Consider the following 23,585-nt stretch of genomic DNA (forward strand, 5'->3'; position numbering starts at 1 on the left):
GCGCCTGGCTATTTTATTTGTATTTTTATTGTTTTGTAGACACAGGTATCGCTATGTTGCCCAGTCTTCCATTTCTATTTTATCCACCACTGCCTAGCAAAATGTCTGGCACATAGTAGAATCTATATAAATACTTCCTCAATAAATAAGTGAATAAACAAGCAGCCATCAAAGTATTAATCTGTGCAGTTGAAACCACAGAACTAAAGCAGAGCTTTGGTCAAACTCACTTAAAAAGCTGGATCATGACAAATTATTCTCCCAGAAACTGGTGCCACGTCCTGTTGATGGTGGAGCATCTTGTGACTGTGACCTGATCCGTCTTTCCTCCAGCTTTTGCAGATTATATGCTTTCTCTGTGAATTCCTTATCACTGCCATTTAATTCCACTAAGGTACAAATTTTGTTCTTTGTCCTTGATGAAACTCTTCCCCATATTTCTAGCCCACAAACCCATATTTCTAGCTTGAGCTTCAGAAAACCTGTAACACTCAATTAATAATTATATTCCATTCTGTGTATTTATAGTAAGCCGGGCACTAGTTTAGGAAATGGAGGTCAAACATAACGTTCTTTAACATTTATTCAGCATCATTTGTAGCAGGCTATGTGAGGCATTTTTAAACTATTTTCATAGGACATACTATGTACCAGGCCCTAGTCTAAGAACTATACAAATATTCATTTAATCCTCATAACAAACTGAAAAAGTAGGTTTGTGATATGGTTTGGATGTCCCACCTAACTCTCAGGTTGGAATGTAATCCTCAGTGTTGGAGGTGGGGCCTGGTTGAAAGTGACTGAATCATGTGGGTGGTTTTCTCATGAATGGTTTAGCACCATTCCCTTGGTGTTGTGTTTGTGGTAGTGAGTGATTTCTCATAAGATCTGGCTATTTAAAAGTGTGGCACCTCGCCTTTTCTCTCTCTGTCACCCCTGCTCTGGCTGTGTGTCATGCCTGCTTCCCCTTCACCTTCTGCCATGACTGTAAGTTTCCTCAGGTATCCCCAGAAGCCAAGCAGATGCCATTATTATGCTTTCTGCAGGCCATCATGCAGAACTGTGAGCCAATGAAACCTCTTTTCTTTATAAATTACCTAATCTCTGGTATTTCTTTACAGCAATGCAATAATGGCCTAATACAGTTTTTTGTTTTGTTTTGTTTTGTTTTGTTTAGAGACAGGGTCTTACTCTGTCACCCAGGCTGGAGTGCAGTGGCACAATCATAGCTCACTGCCGTCTCCAACTCCTGGACTCAAGTCATCCTCCTGCCTCAGCCTCCCAAGTAGCCAGGACTTACAAGTACACACCACCATGCTCAGCTACCTTTACAAAGTTTTTGTTTTGTAGATATAAGGTCTTGTTATGTTGCCCAGGCTGCTCTCAAACTCCTGGCCTCAAGAAATCCTCCCACCTTGGCCTCCAAAAGTCCGTGAGCCACTGTGCCCAGCCTAAAACGTAGGCGATATTATTATCCTTATTTGGTGGTGTGGGAAACAGAGGCAAAGACAAGTCATTTGCTCAAAATCACAGAGCTAATGATTGCCAGGCCAGAATTTGGGCCCAGGCAAGGAAAGTCTGGAGTCTTCCTCCTCACCCTCCATTCTAGTCAACCTCTCAGCTCCTTTAAAGCAGGTGTGATTCCTCCTGTTTCACCAAGAGGAACGCTGGACTCAGAGGTTAACTTTGCCAGGATTACAGTTAATTTTATGTGTTCAACATCAAATATTTGTGGAGTGCCTACTAAATGTTGGGCACTGTGCTGGGTTCTGAGATACGCAGTGTTTAAACAGACTTTGCCCTCAGGGAGTTTACAATCCACCTAATACACAGGCAATGTGTGATTAAGACTTGTGAGTTCTTGATGCCAAAACTCATGACCTTTCTATTATCTCTAACAGAGTGAGATCGAATTGTTTGGATTTGAAGATGGAGGCTCCACTCGCCAGTTGTGGGGGCAGGACAGCTCTGAAAGTCTTCACTGAGAAGAAAACCACCATCCACTTTAATTGTTAGTTAATATGTAAATGTGTCACATTTAAATATTATCCCCACCTGCATTCACTATAATCCCTCTGAGGACTGGGACTGTAATTTAGAACACCACTACACACATAGTTCCTAATAATGGCATTTTGAATGAGCCGTGACTGGCTGAATTCTTATAACAGCTAACAAAGCTGGCAGTTAGTGTTGCCACATTTAAGATTTCTTCAAGTTTCTTCAAGCTTGAACATTTAATAACCATGGGGGGCATACATTAGCTTTTCTTGGCTCTTTGGGGACAGCGACTGAAAGACTGAATACTAAAGGGTATTCAGAACATTCTCTTTATTACATGGGCTAAGTCCTGTGCACTTCTAGGTTCAATATTGTCCTTCCTAAGGAAGCTCCCTCACGACCCCATCCACTTGCTACCAGGCCCTCCAGAACGAAGAGTCCTGACCCTGTGACCACAAGTTTTCCCATGTTTATGTTGCCAAAATAGGCAAACTGAATTCTCACATTTTTCACCAATGTGATGGGAAGCAGCAGGGCCTTGGTCCTAGGAAATGATGAAAAACCAACCCAAATGTATACAGAGCAAACACCACTGTTTGCCATGCTGTCTTGTTTGTTTCGGGGAATGTGGATTTATTAATAATAATGTTTCACAATGTGGCAGGCACATCTGCACCACAAAATATCAGTCATAGAAAGTAATACAGGAAAAACCCCATTAAATCACCTAGTCCTGTATCTGCCAAGGCCACAGGCTATGTTTCTGCCTTTTGAGTTTTAATAGCATTTCAAAATAAAAGATGAAATGTTAGGTGCACTCCCTCACCTGTGATTCATAATTAGTATTAATGATGGGGCTCATGACGAGAAAATGTAAAACAAAACATACAAAAAGTTCCAACTCCTCAAAGTTTCAGTTTATAACCCTGAGTAGGCCATTCCCCCAATTTTACAAAGAAAGGAAAATTGACTAGTAGACTTCAATTACCAGAAGCACATGGCATCTTCTATGGAGACTCATGGGCCAAGGAAAAGAAAAATCATGTTTATTTATTTAGCACTTATTTATTTAACCTTCTAGCTGGGTTTGGTTGTTGGATCTGGTTTTACATCCTGAATTACGAAGTTTATGATGGGAAAGTGTGTCAGCTGTTTGCTGAAGGAAAGGAAGTCCTCTATTCTTTGTCTTCTCTTGTTCATAGAATCAAACATCCTAAATGATTGTTTAGAGAAGTTAAAATATGGTACAATTAGGAGCCTTACCCTAGTTTGGCTTCATTGTCAACATCTTCAGTTCTTTCTTCCTGACAGTGCCTTGGGTAAGCTCTTGTTACTTCCTGCCTGCAGCGTTGTACAGCTCTTTTCTTGGTTCCTGTCACTCCTCTAATCCATCTGGGCAACTGCTGCTCGAGTCAGGATCAGCTAAGATATGTATACCATGGAATACTACTCAGCCATAAAAATAATGAAATGATATCTTTCATAGCAACATGAGTGGAACTGGAGGCCACTAGCCTCAGTGAATTAACTCAGAAACAGAAAATCAAATACTGCATGTTTTCACTTATAAGTGGGAGTTAAACAATGGACACATGGACATATAGAGTGAAATAATGGCTGTTGGAGACTACAAAAGGTGGAAGGGTAAGGGGGTGTGAGAGTTGAAAATTTCCTATTGAGTACAATGTTCACTATTTGGGTGATGGATACAATAAAGGCCCACAGACTTCATCACTATGCAATATATTCATGTAAGAAGCCTGCACTTGTACCCCCTAAATATATTTTTAAAAATCAAAAGTTAAAAACAAATAAATAATGCTGCTAATAACATTTGTGTTCGACTTTGTGGATATATGTCTTCAATTTGTCTTGTGTAGATATCTAAGAGTGAAATTGGTGGGTCATATGGGTAAATTTATGTTTACCTTTTTAAGAACTCACAGAGTTGTTCTGAGGCTTAAACTTCACAAGGAAATACCCTAGCACAATGCTATTCAGAGAGTAATAATCAATAAACATTGTTGTTGTGATTGTTGCTCTTGTCGTAATTTCATCTTGCTTGCTATATAGATGAGGAAGCTAAAGCTCAGAAATGATTATGAGCTTGCTCAAGATCACACAACTAATCCCAATTCATCAATCTCTCTTATGTTTTCTGATTCCAAGCCTGAATCTGCTTCCTGTCACTGTAGCCAAAACCACATTAACCATCCCAAGAAGCACTGCTTTGATAATGTATTTCCCTGCTGAACAAATATCAGTGGCTCCTCGCTGCACACAAAATAAAATATTGGAAGGTATGCAAAGCCCTTTATTCTTTGCCCAGCCATCTTTCCTGTCTAATGTCCTGCTATATCCCTACACCCTATCCTTTCTTCACTAATCCCCCAGGGTGACTTTCATTCCAATAACTAAGCAATTAAACCTATACTTTTTCATCTGCATACTTTATTTTTTTGAGATGGGGTCTTGTTTTGTTGCCCAGTGGGAGTGAAGTGGTTATTTACCGCAATGATCTTGGTGCACTACAGCTTCAAACTCCTGGGCTCAAGCAATCCTCCTGCCTCAGCCTCCTGAGTAGATCGAACTACAGGTATGCACCACTGCACCTGGCTGGCCTCCATTTGTTTGAGCATGGTCTGCCCTCTTAAAAACTATTTCTCACTTTGCCTTATGAAATATTATCTATTCTTTAAGGCAGAGTTCAAATCATATATCTTATACCTTCCTTGTCCTAGTCACGGTCAGAATTAATATGTAGTCTCCTAATCCACTTGGTTATAATAGGTGCTCAAAGAATATGCTAACTTGAGCTGAAATGGCTGAACACTTGGCTGTATAATGAATGACCCAGCTATGGGAAATACTAATTTTTAAAATTTAATAAAATCCAATTTATAAATTTCCTAGGTACAGCTCAGTACAGAGTGTTATTTGTACTTAGGATAGGATCCTGCTCCCAACCACCTGCCTTCCTGTGTCCTTCCAGAGCACTTTATTCATGCTTCTGAAAAATTCTTATTACACTGTGTTATATATCAAGTTATGTTTGTCTGCCCCACGACTGTTAACTCTCCCAAAGAAGAAACCATGTTTTATTCATTCCTGTGTCTCCATTATCCAGCATTACCCAGGCATAATGCCTGATTCATGTTGTGGTGAGTACTCGCCAGGTGCTTTTAGGGTGAATGAATGAGTCAATGAGAAGGTGAGTGAATGAATCTCTCTCTCTCTCTCTCGCTCTCTCTCCCTTCTCTCTCTCTGACACAGAAAACCCATTAAAAGTAAGCAGTACTCTCTTGTCTGACATCAGAGTTCTAAAAGACATTTATCATTTGAGAAAGAGAAGAATCTTCTTTTTGGTGTGTTTTTAACCCCACCTCCTCCAGGATGGCTCATATGATTAAGTTAGCAAGCACAGGTGTGGGATATCTTCCTCTCAGTTCCTTAATACTTTCTATACAAGGGCCACAGAAAAAGAAAGAAGAGAAATATTGAAAGAGAAAAAAACTTCCAAATTATACTTATTTAAGCTCTAAAACATGGTAATTTTTTAAAAAGTAAGTTGTACAAATTCTGGATTCTACCAAGGATCCATCAGAGGGCTTTGCGCATAGTAGAAACATTGTAAATATGTGTTGAATAATTGGATCCAACAAACATTTATTAAGTGCCAGCAAACACAAGACCCAGTTGCAACCTTCCAAGACTCCTGACACAAGGGGACTGACATACATATATACATATATATACATATATACATATATATATATAATAGTAACAATAACGGCAATGATGTATTTGGTCTTTCCTCTATGATTGGCACTATTTTAAATGTTTTACATGAAGTAACAAGTTTAATCCTTAAAACAACTCTAAGAGGAAGATTTTAAAGATGAAGAAAATGAGGATGAAGCAACTGAGGTATGCAGAAAGTTTAAGAAATGATTAGTCTAAAAATAGTAGAACTGGGATCTAAATCCAGGCAGTGTGGCTCCAGAATCTCCTTATGAAAATGCTTTTAAGCTTAGGTCAGGCACCATGTCCCCTTCCCTTTTTGTTTTCCCAGCACTCATAAGCACTCAATGAATGTTTGCTAATGAACTGTGCCAATGACAAGTCTAACAGGGATTATAAAAATAATAAAGATACACTTTGTTATGAAACAATAGTATGGCCTCTTGTCAGGGTAGGAGAGGTGGAAGAAGCCTAGGTTTTGGAGTTAGACCAAAGAGACCTAGGCTTGAATTCCAGATTCTTACCGAGGGGCTGTTTCCTCCCTGACAAATAATTATCCATGTCAACACCCACACACCAGTATTTTTGGGCCAGGAGCCATTTTAGAAATCTGAAGTAAGATTGAATTCTAAGACTGAAAGACTCAAAATAATTTAAACTAAAGATGACTGAGTCTAGAAAGGTTAAAGGATTTACTTCCGGTTACACATCTGGTTGGTGCCAGTACTGAAATTTAGGTTTCCTGAGTTTCAGCTCAGTGCTCTTTCATTTAAGTCACACAGTTTCACTTAAGGTAGGGAAGCTGAACAAAGCATCATAAGAAGCAAATTATTCAAAATGGGACTTTCCAGAGCTAGCCTAGAGTTGGATGGCTGCCTCCTTGTGTTCAAGCAAGACACACCTCAGTTTCACTACTGATCTGAAATCTAATTCTCTCTCCTTGTGATGTCAGAGGCTGGCGGTGTCTTTTAAGCAGTGAGTAATGCACTGGAGATATGTCTCCCACAGCTCTGTTACGTCCTAAAAATTCTCCCCTGCCTCTTTTTCCTGCCAGGATGGCCTACTCAAAACCCAAAAGTCTTTCAGGGAAGGAGACTTATTCCTAGAAGAGAGGAAGACACTGCCACCTCCTTATTGGCTCAGTTATTCCCATGAGGGAAAACTAAAGCTTGAAATACATTTTCTCCTAAATTCTCTCTAGTTCTAGAATCTGGAGGAAAAAAACAGATTAAATGTTGCTGAAGAACAAGTGGGTATTTTTCAGAGACAGCTGAGAGTGATTGGAACCGCAGATATAAACATCATCTCAAGGGTGTACGTACCTTCAACACAGGTACCTGGGTGGGCATCACATGCACCTTTACTTACTGGAGAGCACAGAGAGCTCATGCCAAGTACACAGGCTTCTGAGCCAAACAAGCCAGTGTTCACATCTTAACTGTACTGCTTACTAGCTGAGTATCTTTATGGTTCTGATTCTAGGTCTGTCTGTTACAAGCTGAGTGTCTTTATACTACTAGTTACATGCATGGAGGCATAGTTTCATTGGTTAAAAAAATGGGATAATGATATTGACTTAATAGAAGGTTGTTGAGGATAAAAACAGATCTCCTTTGCAGAGTACCTAATAGAAAATCTGATACTTAGCAGGGGTTTGATATTGTGATAACACCTCCTCCCCCATGCCTTGTATTTGAAACAAATGCCTTATGGAGAGACCTTTGAAAACAAGCAAAATACTTTAGGGGCAGTGTAGAACTGAAACTGATTTACCAAACCACAGTTCCATCATATACGCTCCTAACACAAGAAAAATCTCAGAAGTGATTGAATCCACCCTTCTTCCGAATGAGGAAAACCCATGTTAAACTTCCTACATTATGTCTAGGCAAGTGATCTTCTAGCAAGGGAATGCAGAACAAATCACTTCCCAGAGAAACCCACTCCATTTTCTTCCAGATCTCTAATGGGTTAAAAGGCTCACTGAGGCAAAAACCTCTCCTATAATTCCCACTCACTGTTACTTGTCTTTGCCCTCTGCTCTGGCAGCACAGAAGGGAGAAAAGGGAATATTTCCCAAAAACTGTTCCCTGTTAAAGATTAGATGGAATCCCCTCCACAGAAACTTGAGGAGTGGGGCAATAAGAAATCCATCAACTAATTTAGAAAAGGGAATTGTAAAAGCATGTTCCACTTCTGCAGAAGCAGAGAGAGTAATGTGTTTTTACAACTGGAGTAAAAGTATCAGCAATAGGTTTAGTTTAGTAATTTGCTGGGAGCAATTCTTTATCAGAAGATAAATAAGAGTGAGCAGGAAACTGCACTTGGAAGGCCAGTCTATAAGCATAGATACCCAGGCCTGTGAACTATCTGTGCCATGCTGCCTGTGATGCCCACGCAGGTACCTGAGTTAAAGCTATGTACACCTTGGTGACGATGTTTACATCTGCTGTGCCAGTCACTCTCAGCTTTCTCCAGACAACACCCTCTTGTTCCTGAGCTACATTTAATCTGCTATTTTCTCTAGATTCTAAACTCAATAGGCTTAAAATATTCAAGACCAGAGGCAGGAGCCAAATGCCTTTAAAAGACTTACTGGAAACATAGGAATACGGAGGTGCAATCAGAACTTCGGCATTGTGGCTTTAGAAGGGGGCCTGGTGCCAATGTGCTCTGCAAAGAGGCTGGAGGCATTCTTAGTGACAGGAATACAAGACTCACGGGGAAATGGAGATAAGTTTTAATATCCAGGTGTGAGAAGGAAGGTTGTCTCAAGGATAACCTGGCAAATTGGATTGACATTCAAATTTCCAATTTGTTTTTACAGAGAATAAAGTTTCATACTCAACTCTGTGGAAATATACATAAAGAATGCTCCCATCTCACTTCTACCTCCCCTGAGATATTTCTGGCCCAAATTAACTTCTTTTAAAGATATTTCTCTCCATTGAGTTTAAGATAATCAGTTGTGTGTTCCAGATACTAGGCACAAATTGATTGACATTCATGTAAAGCAAAAGCGCAAGATTTTCTCTTCTCTCATGTCTGCTCAGTAGAGAGAATGGTGATGTGTTTGTGTGGCCACCAATATTTAACAGGTGTCCTGCCACTACTTGTGCACTGTCAAGGTGTTCAAAGTAGCAATAGCTTGCACTTCTGGTCTTTCGAACTATCATTTGATTTTCAAAACAATTCTGTGAGCTAGGATGAATGATTATTTTATTTTGTTTTGAAGTGAAGACTCAATCAGAAATAATACAAAAATTTTTATTGTCCTGGATTTTATACATCTTGTTTGTAGAAGTGCTAGGCATAATTCCAGTCTAATTCCAAAGACAGGTGTTTGGGGTTGTTGGTTGATGGGTCCTTGATAATTAGTTGTATGTGCCGACTTGGCTAGTCTATAGTACCCAGTTATTTAATCAATATTGATCTGGGTGTTGGCTGTGAAAGGTATTTTGTAGATGTGGTTAACATCTACAATCAATAGACTTAAAGGAGATTACCCCCGATGATGTTGGTGGGCCTTGTGCAGTCAGTTGTGAGCAGAAACTGAGGCTTCCTGGAAAACAACATATTGTGCCTCAAGACTGCAGCATTAATTACTGCCTGAATTTACTGTCTGCTCTATAGATTTCAAGCTTGTCAACCACTATAATTGCATGAGCCAAATTCTTAAAGTGAATATTGTCCTACTGCTGATTCTGTTTCTGTAGAGGACCATGACTGACACAGTCCTTATCTTCATGTATCTTACTTTTTTTTTTGAGACAGAGTCTCACTCTGGAGTGCAGTGGTGCAATCCTGGCTTACTGCAATCTCAGCCTCCAGGGTTCAAGCAATTCTCTTGCCTCAGCCTCCTGAGCAGCTGGAATTACAGGAGCATGCCACCACATCTGGCTAATTTTTTGTATTTTTAGTAGAGATGGGATTTCACTATGTTGGCCAGGCTGGTCTTGAACTCCTGGCCTCAAGTAATGTATCTTATTTCTTATTTCCAAATGGTTTAAACTCACAATCAGAGTCTAGGTCTTATTCACACAAGTACCTCTCCTTCCCCTTGGCTCAGTGAGATGCCATAATATAAAATTTTAGCTTAAGGAGTGCACACACACCTGACAAATAATGAAGGAAGAACTTATGCCCATGACATAAAGAGCTATGATGCTCTTAGAAAGCAACATAGGACATGTACAGGAGGGAGCAATTAGGCAGGACTCATCGTTTGAGGCTTTCCAGAGGGAAGTATTTAAATTAGATTTAAGAGGCCTATATGGAAAATGGTTTGGAAATGTGAAGAGCATGCAGAGAGGGGTAAATCAGGGGAAGGCCTTACTCTGTGGATGAAGAAAGCCAGACTGCCTAAACTTGTGATGAGAGGGAAGGAATAAAGGAAAACCAGGTCAGTGAGAACAGAGACCCATTGTGTTGACAAAAAACATGCAAAGAATCCTTATTTTCCCCTGGGATATAAAAGTAACAAACCAGCACACATGCACGTATGCATGCACACACACCACACACACACACATACACACACACACACATACACACACACACACACACGGCACAGAACTGGAACATTCAGAGAGCTGAAGGATTCATTGTTTGTCCGGGCAGGTACCCCGTGCAGCTGCATGAAGCAATAAAGGAGCTGTTGCTACTCAATGCCTACAAGACTTCCGAGCTTACAAATATGTGAAAAGCTTCTTCCAGTCTTTATTCACTACACTAAAGGTGTGTGTTTACTTCACAGAACTGAGCCCTTGTTCCTTTGAGGCCCTATTAGCAATGCAGGGATGAAAAGGAAGTCGTAGTGTTATGTTCTTAGTAGGATGACTGGCTCTTTTGGTGAGACTGTCCTTCCAAAGGCAGCAAATGGAGAACTCCGGAGGTTTAGCCTTGCGTTTGCTTTCCAGAGAGATAGTCACATAGCCCAAGAGAATGAAAAAGCTCTTTCATGAGCCCCATTTTCTTTTTGTGCAGATGGCAGTCCAGATTGGCATCACAGATTCTCAAACAAATTTTTGTCCCACGGATGTTATTTCAAGTTCCCCAAAGCTGTAGCAGCTGGGCAGCTGCAAAGTCATTCAGTTTCTCTGGCCCCATAAGCAGGCTCCTCCTTATCAGAATATACCCCAGTTTCAAGAAAGCCTATTTTCCCATGAATAGGACAGCAATCTTCTCTTCTTTTAGTTACAATTTATTGCACTACCTCTCTTTCCATGTTCATTCTTTTTTCAGTAAATATTTTTGAACACCTGCCTTGTGCCAGGAACTAAGCATACAGTCTAGTGTATAAACAGTCAAGAAAATAGGCAGTTACAATATATTAAAAACAACTAATATTTATTTAGTGCTTCACGTGTGCCAGCCACTGTTCTAAGTGTTTTAATTTTGCTCTTAAAACAATTCTATGCAGAAGGTTCTATTATTATCCCCATTAAACATGTAAGAAAATCAAGACCCAGGGATGTTGAATTACTTCTCTACAATCATACAGAGAAAGAAAGGTATGGAACTAGAACTAAGTGCAGGCAGCCTAGCTGCAAAGCCTGTCTTCTTAACCAGGAGGTACATGGAAGGGGCAGGAGCTGAGTATTATGACAGAGAAAATACAGGTACTGGGAGCACGCAGGAGATGTCAGTAACCCAGACTTGGGGCTCAAAGAGAAGTTGTGTATTTAAAATGCATATCAGGCCGGGCGTGGTGGCTCATGCCTGTAATCCCAGCACTTTAGGAGGCCGAGGCATGCAGATCACGAGGTCAGGAGTTGGAGACCAGCCTGGCCAACATAGTGAAACCCCATCTCTACTAAAAATACAAAAATTAGCCTGGCGTGGTGGCGCACGCCTGTAGCCCCAACTACTTGGGAGGCTGAGGCAGGAGAATCGGTTGAACCCACAAGGTGGAGGTTGTGGTGAGCTGAGATCGTACCACTGCACTCCAGCCTGGACAACAGAGGCAGACTCTGTCTCAAAAACAAAAAATAAATAAATAAATAATAAAATAAAATAAAATAAATAAAATGCATATCAGATCATGTCAATCTGTTTCTCAAAATCTTTTAATGGCTCCCAACTGAATTTACAGTAAAATCTACATGTCTACCATGACTTACAAATGTTCTGCTTAACCTGGCATCTCTCAGTCTCTGTGGTTGCGTCCCTTACTACTGTTCAAACTGCCCAGGTCTCTGGCTGTGGCACCTCTGACGTGTTGGTTACTCTCTCAGGACCACTGCCCCTCGATCTACCCCAGCTCCTCAGTGTTCAGGACTCCAGTTTAAAGTCATTTATTTATAGAGTTCTTTCCTATCTTCTAATTTCCTTTAGTCCCCAGAATGATAACAATAATAACACTAGACTAATGATAATGATGATAATGATAAATAATGATAAAACTAATGATCATAATAGTAAAACAGTAAATAATACTGGGTGCCAGGCAGTGTTCTAAATGCTTTACGTAAAATAACGCATTTAGATATTACCACAACCCTAATAGTAAGTACTAGTATTATTCCCATTTTTACAGGTGAAAAAGTGAGCCAATATCATAGCATTCTGTACTTTCCTTCATTACAATTATCAAGTGTATAGTCATGAATTTATTCATGCATTATTTCCTGGGCCATAAGATCTATGAGATCAGGGTCTGAATGCGTTCTCTTCATCACAGCATCCTCAGTGGCTAACACAGTGCCTTGTATACAGTATGAATTTAACACATGTTTATTAAATACATTAATGAATGAATAACGGACATGTGATATGTATTTCTCTCAAGACTTACACCTTTGCTTACTACTTACAATAAAATGGATAGATGAGAAAGAAATTAAAGAAAGTCCTCTAGTATGTAATAATTATTAAGGTTGTTGGTAGTCCAGTCACTTCACTTTCTTGCTATAACATTTTCCCCATCCCCTTCTTGATAAGCTGTAACATCTGAGGTTTACAGTGGGATGGAGGCAGAGACAGTGTGGTTTAGACTGTAGAGGAAAGAGCATGGGTTTTCAAGAAATACAGATCTAGCTTTCAGTTCTGATTCTATCACTCACTTTGTGGTCTTGAGTAAGCCCCATATACTTCCTGAATCTTCTTTTTCCAAATATGTGAAATAGGGGCAATAATATATGCAAAGAAGTTTAGTTTGCAGAATTAGGTGAGGTGATATATTCAAAGGGGCTAGCACTGTGCCTGGCACATACCAGAAATGGAATAAGCACTAGCCCCTTACCTTTCCTGAAATCAGAGGCACACATGTGGGCTTTGGACATTATCTAGTTTATTAGACCAGCAGTACCAGCCAGACTAGACCCTAGAAATTTGAAGCCCCAAATACAACTGAGGGGGCAGAGAGAAAATAGCATTATCTGACCTGGCTGCCTCTACGATTCAAATAAGCTGGATAATCGCCATGGTCCCAGCTTCCTCTGTGGACACAGCCAGAAAGGGGGTAGGAAAAATACAGAAAACTCCAAGGGGTCACTTTTGGTACTTGTCAACAGCTCTGGCTGGGAGGAAGTCAAGACAATAAACCAAGAAAAAGATCCAGTGAGTTCTGTTGCCTGTTCTCTATTTTAAGGGGACAGTCCCTGCTTTGTTTCCCTCCTCTTGGGTGAAAGACTGTTCCCTGAAATGCTCCTGGCTTCCGAGAACAGTTCTGGAGGCAACTTTATAATGTGCTGGCTCAGGGTTGATCAGAAGCAAGCAAGCAGAATTCACCCTGCCCCCAGGATCATACCCTCTTGGAGAAGCAGGAGGCAGAAAAAGGAACTTCGGTGGTCCTCTTCCTTCCTTGTCTCCTAGCAAACTTCCATATTCATTCTTCTCTAGGCTAACTCCAACCTCCTTTTTTTATCTCCCTCCCTTCCAATAAAGAGAGGAGAAGGGGTTAAGATGGGTATGAGGTTGCTTTTTTCTTCTCAGCAGTAATTGGAGAGGGTGTAAAGTTTTTCCCAAAAGGGCCAATCCTCTTCCCTTCCTGTGGACTCTGCTAGTGGGTTTTGTCTTCTCTGCAAAGGGAGGCTCTGCACCAGCTCCTACTGCTACTCCCTGCTAAGCTTCCTGGGTTGTAACACCTATGCCTGAATAGGTGTGTGCCAACCCTGAAACATGTATTTCAATACAACTTTGATGTGCTGTACAAGCTGTAATTATGCTATCACATAAAGTGGCAACCTTTCAGGCTTATGCAAGACGGGGCTCTCAGTTAACTAAGATTTGGTTTACCAGAAGTCCTAAATAATTTGACAATCTTTTTTTGCACTCTGCTTTTAAGAGAAAAAGCTGTATTTAGGGGTGTCCCTTTATATTTGGTATCAGCTCCATTCTTCCTCCTGACTTCTCAGCTTTCCCGTGTATGAGCTGGAGAACCCTACCTTCAGCTCTAAAACTATTTCTATATAACCAGATTTCTATAGTCTCGGGAGGAAAAAAAGTCTTAAACTTCAAAAATTAATCCCTTCGGATTGTATTATTATGGAAGCAAAGTAGACCAGAACCTTCTAGAAAGATCTCAACAGGGCTTTCTGTTGTGGTTCCCTACTAATACCAGAAGGCTGGGATCTTAGCTACCACATATTGGTGGCTTGCTATGTGCTGAGTACTATCTGAGGCATGTTATATAACACTAATAACACCAATACTAACACTGGGGCTTTCTACACGCTTTATACATGTTAACATATTTAATCCTTACAACCAAAACACACAATTTCCATCCTAATTTTGGAGATGAGGCAATTACGACATAGAGAGGTCAAGCAATTTGTCCCAAGGTCACAAAGTGGTGTGGCTGGAATTTGAAAGAGGCAGTCTGACTCCAGAGTCTTCACTCCTAATCACTATATAAAGCTTTTCTCGTTTAGCCCTCACAACAATCTTAACATATAGAATATTAAAATGCCCATTTTCAGCCGGGCACAGTGGCTCATGCCTGTAGTCCCAGCACTTTGGGAGGCCAAGGAGGGTGGATCACCTGAGATCAGGAGTTTGAGACCAGCCTGACCAACATGGTGAAACTCCGTCTCTACTAAAAATATATATATATAAAAATTAGCTGGGTGTTGTGACACATACCTGTAATCCCAGCTACTTGGGAGGCTGAGGCAGGAGACTCACTTGAACCTGGGAGGCAGAGGTTGCAGTGAGCTGAGATTGTACCATTGCACTCTAGCCTGGGCAACAAGAGTGAAACTCTATCTCAAAAAAACAAAAATGCCCATTTTTCAGACAAGAAAAGTGAGTCTCAGGGAAGTAACTTCTCTGAAGGATTAACTGGGTTCTCAAACCAATTCCATTCAATATGCTACTTGAGTGCCTACTTTGTGGCAAGCACAATGCCAGGCACTAAGAGAACAATATAGTATGATAAAAATTCATTTAGTTGTTTAATTTTCTTCCATTTCTTTTAACACTGCCACTTCTTCCTGAAGTAATGGATAACAAAGAGTTCACTTCAAGTGCCTTGAAAGTCACACGTTGTCAAGATTAGCAAGGGATGTCAGCACTATGCACATGTCCTGAGAGCTAGCAGATATTTCAGTAAGCCTTAACAAAGCTGAACATGAGCCTCACTTCCTTTCTAATCTTATCTGGTTCAGGCATGGGCATTATTTCGTCCCTATTTGTTCAGTCCATAAACATTTATTGAGCATTTACTATGTCCCAGGCTTTATACTATAAATTGAGGATATAGAAAAAGAGGATTAGTGTTTGAACTTGGGATGCTTTTAGTTTAGAATGGGAAAAAAATGAAATAATAACAATACAGTATGACAAGAGTAATAACAGAAGATTTTGAGATAATAATTAACAGTAATTTTGGGTGAGTTGCAGGAGGTATATCAAGAAGACGAAGGGTTAAAATGCACTTTCCAGATGGAAATGGGTAAAGGAAGTAGTATTTCCTATGCACATAGTATATATCAGGGCCCAGGCCCTGAATTGGGACTATATATTTATTTTAATCCTGAATCCAAGAATCAGATGATATATAGACTTTGTTCACAATGACAATGTGAAAAATAATCCCTGAGCTGAATATGTAAATGATATTTTGGAGAAAAGGCAACCAAGTAGAAGAAACAGCATATATGAAAGCAGGAAAGCAAGAAGATCCTAGTGTATTTCAGGGATGTATATTCAGTGCACTTCAGCCATCAGTTGTGCATGGGGGTGGCAGTGTAAAGTGGGAGATGAGGACAAAGAGACAGAGCAAAATTCTAAAGGCTTTTGCATGCCTGGTGAGATGTTTAGGTCTTATCTTGAAGGCAAAGTATAGCTTAAAAAGAAAATAATGTAAGAATAGTTTATAATAATAGTTTATAAGAATAGTTCTACTTTGGGAGGCTGAGGTGGGCGGATCACAAGGTCAAGAGATTGAGACCATCTTGGCCAACATGGTGAAACCCTGTCTCTACTAAAAATACAAAAAATTAGCTAGGCATGGTGGCGGGGTCCTGTAGTCCCAGTTACATGGGAGGCTGAGGCAGGAAAATCACTTGAACCTGGGAGGCTGAGGTTGCGTGAGCCAAGATCGCGCCATTGCACTCCAGCCTGGTGACAGAGTGAGACTCTGTCCCTCCAAGAAAAAAATAATAATAATAATTCTAGTACCAGAATGGAAGCTGGTTTAGAGTGGGGAAAGAATGAGGACAATAATAACAAGTTGGAGGACCACCACAATGCTTTAGGTACAGGATGATGGAACAATAAACAAAGGCAGAGGAAGTGGGGGAGAAAAGGAAAAAGAAAGATTAGGGAAAAAGACTAAAGGAGTTGGCTGTGGTAGGTGAAGAGGGAGATAAAAGGGTGGATGATGAAGATGCTACTCAAAGTCAGAAAGACAGAAAAAGGGACAGTTGTGTAGGGGAATGAATTTGGGTCTCCAGATGAACCAAAAGGGGTTACCAGAGGTAGTCAGATGTCTGGCATTTATATACAAACTTACCGGTAAGTAATGGGGGTTGGGGGTCTCCAGGGAGTGAAGGTACAGGACTGAAGAGAGAAATGGGTTCTAAAACCAATGGGATAGATTCTGACAACCAGATTTGAAGAAATCTGTCTGCTCAAGATGTCTCCCTAACTTCGATCCTGGAAGTGGAAGAGTCCAGATGTGTGAGGCGAATCTCTGGCTCTGACTCCTGGGGCTATGCAGGTAAATAGAGCTGTCAAGAATGCCCAAAAACAGGCACATGTTTCCTAAAGAGCTCTGCCTGCCACGCCTTGGAGCTGCATGACCAGGCTCCAGGCAGGCAGCAGCTAGGGTTTGGGAGGACACAGGCACGTGGACAGCCTCCTGTGGGAGCGCTGCAGATGAGGCAGCTGAGAGAAGTGAAGCTTTCTTCCCAGCTTCCTCCTCCACCCTTTGCTGCAGATCCCCGATGCTACAGCCCAGTGCTAGCTGCAAAAAGGTTGATTCATAGATGAGGGGATGCAGCGACATGCCACGCAGGGATGGCAGAAAGGACAAAAGTGTGTGTGTGTTTGGAGGAGACTGTTTATTCAGGGAACTACATATCAAATACGACCTTACTGGCAGACAATAGTGATTTGCCTAGATAATTTATGCAACCAACTCAACATCAAGATAGGCTGTGTAGAGCAAAAGGTGAGACTCATTTTTAAAACTGGGGTACCTCCCTTCATGGTCTCAATTACAGGAGATGCTTTTGCACACAAAACATTCAGGCAACAGTATCTGGGTATCTGCTTGAGCGTACTGTAACCAAAGAGAAAGAAAGGCCGGAACTAAAATGCAAAAGAAAGAAAGAAACTGTGTTTGGAGATAGATCTGCTACAGTATAAACTTTTCCCTTTCTCTGGCTTACTGCTATAGCAAAACCTGATGGTTGTCTTTGTAAAAAACGTGTCTGTATCTAGGTCCCTGGCAGCGATTTGCCTCTGGGAGGGCCAGCAATCTATTTAATGACTCCATTGACGTCAATAGCATAACTGAAATACTTACTAACATGCATGATTCCAACTTTCAAGGGGAGGGTGGGTGGATGGTGTTTCTCAGCAGTACAAAAACGTGAAGTGGAGTCAACATGGAATGGACTCAACTGTTCAGGCAGCTAGTGAGAACTTAGATGAGGTCTCATCGTTTTCATTCAAAGAGAAGAAATATTTATGCTAAATTTGCAAATTAATTTTGAACTAGTGAAATAACTATAATAAGCAGGGTGTTATATTTGACAATATCTGCTTAAGGGAAACATTTTAACGTTTGCACTTTAGCTGAGGTATTAACGTTTTTGCGACTACCAATACTTAATTTTAGATACGTATGAAATAACTGCAAATCAATACAAACAGCTCAGTGTTGATGCTCTGGGGTAAACTTTCATAAGAGGGTTATTTTAGACAAAAGCAATTATTACAAAACAACCATTTGGAAAATTATTCTCAAAATAACTGAGGCTTTTCTGGTGCATTTTTGCTATCATTTTATATGCAGCCTGTCTAAACACTGAAAGTGAGTAATTAAGGCAACTATTCCAATAATTCAGCACACAGAATTCAGAATAAGGAAGAAAATATCGTTTGATATTTCTGACTTTTTCTTTTTCCTTTCTTTTTTATTTCTTTTCTTTCCTTTTTCTTTTTTCTTATAATTCCCTCTAATCCTTCCTTTATCATGACTGGTCACAGCCTTTGGTCACAAGATTGATTTTATTCCTATTTGTCCATAAGTGTTGTAATCCTGCCTGACAGTTCTTGCTTAATGTAGAAACCAAGCAAAGGTTCTGCTTATGCTGGGCCTCATTTCCAGTTATCTGACGCAGCACCGCTCTCAGGCTCTTGCTGTGGTTCTCAGAGAGCCCTTTACCCATGCACATGTAGACCCTGTCTCATCACAGGTCCTGAAAGTTCTGGCAAAGAATGAGAAAGGAATCAGTGTCATGACTTTCTGAATTCCTTAAAATCGAAGATAACTCACTGACCCTTTTGTCCACTATTTGAAGAGACCCTGCATCTGGTACACCCACATGAACCTCCGGAAGGATAGTCATAATCAAGTAAAGCTATGGGCAGAACCCGTATGGAGAAATAGGTTTCCAAGGAGAAAGCCTCTTCTTCTGTTTTATCAACTGGTAAAAAGCCAATTCCTCCCCAGAATGGCCTAGACACATATTAAAAGAAATGCATTCCGTGAGCACTGGAAAAACCTTAATTAAGTCTGTTTCTCACATAGGCCAACCTATTTCAGGCTTTACTGGAAAGCCCTATACTGTCTCATACGATTTCTCTGAACACAGTCTTTTCTTGAAATGCATTCTAATTGACTGGTGTTGAAAACCACCATAAATCAAGGCTATGGGTATCCAGGCTTCGATATCATTAGTATCTGCAGCAATCTGGCTTGAAGTCCTCAAAGTGATTCCCTAGTCATCTTGGTGCTATGGTTTGCTGTCATTTCCAGTGACCCATAGACTTCTGTGTTATTTTTCATAACATCTGATCTGTTACCAGTGGTAATGTTCCTGCTTAGTAAATTTACCGATAAATTTTAGAAAAAGAAACTTAGTAGAAAGCACCCCACCTTATGTGTCAAGTTGGCTGCTAAAATATTGTATACATGATACATATTATTTTACATCAAGTCACATTTACATGACTCAGATGTGCTAGCCACTAAAAGGATGCTTCTCCAATCCTTCAATAAAGCAAAAAATCATTTTGTAAAGACAGTGAACACTTGATAATTTATCTTATCAGTAAATTCTTACTATCATGACATATGTGTGATTACTATTGAAGAGCAAAGGATAGGATGGAATGGAAAAAGGGGGGCAATTATCACACACACACTTGTATGCATGCACCCCATTTTCCTGTTGCAAATAGTTTTGGGACCCGAAATCCTGAGAATTACTTCAATTTTCTGTTGTGAATATGTACAGGTGACAGAATTCGAGTTCCTGCCTTGTTTTGGAGTTTTCTTTCTTTTTCTATTTTTTCCTTTCTGTTTCCATCCTTGAGCACTATGTAGGGACAGCCTGGAATTTATGCTTGTGAAAGGCAAAATGTGAAACAAATTCAGATGCTCATTAAACTACAACATTGGCATTTTCGACACCCCCAGGAGGATTTACTGCGTCTTTCTCCTCAACCTGGGAGCATATGGCTTCCTCATTGTTCTTTCTGGGCTTGAAATTCTCCATTGCTCTACTCTGGCTTTCTTATTCAAAGTGCTAAATGCCAACTTCTTAGATTTCACTCTTTTTGTTCAAAACCTATATGAACACACTAACATATATAAGCAGTTATAGAGTGTGCTTCAAACTTCTATTAACTTCAGTGCAATAACTAATCGTTAACAGTGAAAAAATACAATCTGAATAATATTCATAGCAATAGAGATAAAAATACTGGCTCATTATTAAAAGTGTATTTCATATGTATTTTCCTTCACATAAAGTCCCCAAATTTTATGTAGTTTTCCCGGTCAATTCAACACTTACTGTGTTCTTACTATGTGAAAATAACTATACGAAAGCACCACGAGTAATAAAAAGATAGAGAAGGCACAGTCCCTGTCTTCAAGAGCTTTATCTCCAATGGGAGAGACATACAAGAAGCCTTGAATTAAAGTACATCAGAGAATTAAATTGTTGCCATAGCACAAAAAAGGAGCAATTATGCCAACTTAAAAAGAAATAAGATGTCTTTGCAAAGTAAGGACATTTGCATTGAGCCATGAGAGCTGATAAGAAACTTGGTTGGATAGTGAGAAGAAGGGTATTTCTGGTATTTCCTTCTTTCTTTTCTTTTCTTTCTTTCTTTTTTTTTTTTTTTTTTGAGACAGAGTCTTGCTCTGTCACCTGGGCTTGAGTACAGTGGTGCGATCTCAGCTCACTGCAACCTCCGCCTCCCAGGTTCAAGAGATTCTCCTGCCTCAGCCTCCCGAGTAGGTGGGATGACAGGCACATGCCACCACACCCAGCTAATTTTTGTAGTTTTAGTAGAGATGGGGTTTCACCATATTGGTCAGGCTGGTCTTGAACTCCTGACCTCGTGATCCGCCCACCTTGGCCTCCCAAAGTGTTGGGATTATAGGCATGAGCCACCATGCCCGGCCGAAGAGGGGTATTTCAAACGGAGAGCTTTCCTTTGATGTATCCATTTAATATTTCAGTTAATAACCAATTTGTAAAAGTAAATGTACCAATTTACCATGGTTTCTGACAATTAGCTTTTAAAATAACTTGCATTTTTTCTCATTTATATGTTCAAAATAATAAAGCATTTTAAGATTTGGTAGTTCTCTCTCTCTTTCTCTCTCTCTGTCTGAATTGCTCCAATACAAGAATAGAGTTATCTAAGTCAGGCTTTCTGAGCAAACTAGGTTGTTGCTAAATCTGTTTAAATTGATGTAGATTTCTTGTACCTTTTATCTTAGATTTCAATTGAAATACATGAATTCAACTTCAGTACTGACAAATAAAAACCTGATCTTACTATCATGAAAAATCATATTTTGAAGCAGCACTCCAGTTCTCAATTCTGTTTGTTCTGAGCCAGTTATTTTTCATTCCCCTTTAAAGTTTCTATTTAAACGCACCTCTTTGTCATACGCTGATAAATATTAAAATAACAGGAAAAATCTGCCTGACTTATTTAAGCTGATAATAAGAACAAAACACGGGATGTGTGTCTCCTCCTTCCTTTTCTAACCGTGGCTAAACGTTAAGGAGATTTTGAAACCCATAATTACGTAATAATTGGTACCACTACATTCTCTTCCCAGTGAAAAGCCAAGATTTTTGTAGTTTGCCACAGAGACGGAAAGAAACAAATTGCCTGAGTGGTACTGTCATTTCTTTGCTCCATTGTTTGAGAAGACTTTATCAAAAGAATCCCTAGTTGTCAAGCTGTAGTTGCTGTGCCAATAATCACAAAAGGATCTTTCCAACCACATCTTTGGTTAATGAGCTAATTTATAGAACCATAAATTGCACATATTCTCCTAATGTTTGTCAGTATTTATTACAAGAAAAAGAAAACATAGTCTAAATAATCAAATTGATGTAAATTTGGCTAACAGAAATGTGAGCAATATTGCCTCACTGGTAGGCCAATATGATGAAATGATTGGAGTTTCAAAACTACCTCCTTTGATCTCCAAGTATGTAACACGAGTTATATGTTAAAACATCCTATTTTGTTTCTTTTTATAAAAGTTCTAAAGGAAATAGTACATGCAGCACACCAGGTTTTTGAAGTCCATAGAGTACTACTTACTTCTTTATATTTCATATTACGGGGCTCTAGAGTAAACTCACCTTTACTTAATATCTTTCTTTCACTTTTTTTTCTCGTTCTCAATCTTTCTCTTATAAAAATATTTTAAAAAGCGTGCACCACAAATACTTCAGAAGCCAATGAGCCAATAGAATCTGCTGCTTTTGTTCCCTTCTTTTAGAAGCTAAGCTTTTGTAATACTTCTGTTATACTTATGATCAGGATACCAGAAAGAAAACACAACAACCAAGTGAGAAAGATTTTAAGTATGAAGTGCTGCTGGAAATAGAAAAGCGTGTGAGGAATTGTTAGGTGTCAGGTGTTAGGTGATCTCAGTGTGAGTTCATCTTAATTGTTTCTCCTGTGGTTTTTCTCAAATCTACTGCTAACAATAGTAGGGAACAGATTTAGGAGAAAACATTATTTGGATTTTAACAAATATCATAGAACTGGTTGCATTTTGTGTGAAGAAGAATTTCAGTTCAACAGAACTCCATGATGTTCCTTCAAGGTGGCCCTTCCTCTCTGCAGCTCTCAACACACCAAGAAAAGTGGATGCACTGTCCTGAAAGATGAGAGGTTGGGTTCTTAAAAAACAAAAAACAAAACAAAAAAAAAAACACCGTTGAGGAACAAAGTTGGATGCCCTCCAAAAGAAATGATTCGTGACTTGGAAAGAGCCTTTGGTTTCACACCTGGAAAGGATGTAGATTCAAGTGGGATCTATAGTTGACATTAAGAGGGAAACCACTAACACATCCGCAGGGGCCCTCAGGCCAACGTGGAGCACCTTAGGTCTTTGAGGTTAGCTCTCCTGGAGTTTATTGGGGCCAGCAAGCTGAGGTCAAGCTGCACTGTCAATACAGCTCTGTCTCCTGCTCCTCTTTGGGGAAGAAGCAGCATTACCCCATGTTTATCATGTTCTGAAAGCCTGCACATACAATGGGCAAATTATTTAGTACGGCCTTTAATGTGGTTTTAATAGAGTGAAGTAATGCTCCAGTGTACCTTAGAAAAAAGTCACCAACAGACATACTTTTGAGAGCCACAATATATACAAACAACGCTATTGTTCTAAAAAACAGTTCTGAATAAGAGGCACGTTTATTATTCTATCCTGAAACATTGAGATAGACCTTATGACATGGCCTACCTTGTGGGTTGACTCTGGAGACAGAAGGCTGACTAGCAGCTGGGGACCTCCTGTGGAGACAGAGAAAAGAAGGACTGAGTCTGTGTATCAAAACTCCCCATTCCACCCCTGACACCCCACCCTCATGGTTACTGGGGACTTTTCCAGGTCATAATGAACTATGTAGTGACATAATGCTATCTCCAGAAGGCAGGCTCCTGTAATCCGGGTAGATGACTGCAATTCTCTCACATCCAGATGGACTGCAATTCTCTTACATCCAGATGGCCTGGAATTTCCTTCTTCAAGGGCCTCAGGATGCTCAGACTCTCCAGGAAGGAAGTTGTTTACTCCAGGTCCCCAACCAGCCCCCTGTTTTAAGTTTTGCTGTTCCAAGAAGCCCTCAGAAAAGGAGTCGCTTGCTCAGGCGTCACTCGAAATGTCAGAGTGAATC

The 23,585-nt window shown here is 40.1% G+C and overlaps 1 protein-coding gene across 4 annotated transcripts in view; it reads right to left on the reverse strand.

Moving 5' to 3' along the window:
* PDE4B (phosphodiesterase 4B) overlaps nucleotides 1–23,585 on the reverse strand; it is a 457,607-nt gene that overhangs the window by 84,933 nt on the left and 349,089 nt on the right. For all 4 annotated transcript variants that reach the window (XM_054484028.2, XM_063654524.1, XM_054484029.2 and 1 more), the window contains one exon: nucleotides 23,153–23,202. In XM_054484028.2, the coding sequence (XP_054340003.1) occupies nucleotides 23,153–23,202 (50 nt within the window). The remainder of the gene's footprint in view (nucleotides 1–23,152; nucleotides 23,203–23,585) is intronic.

The sequence above is a fragment of the Pongo pygmaeus genome, chromosome 1 (assembly GCF_028885625.2).
Source record: "Pongo pygmaeus isolate AG05252 chromosome 1, NHGRI_mPonPyg2-v2.0_pri, whole genome shotgun sequence".
NCBI lineage: Eukaryota > Metazoa > Chordata > Mammalia > Primates > Hominidae > Pongo > Pongo pygmaeus.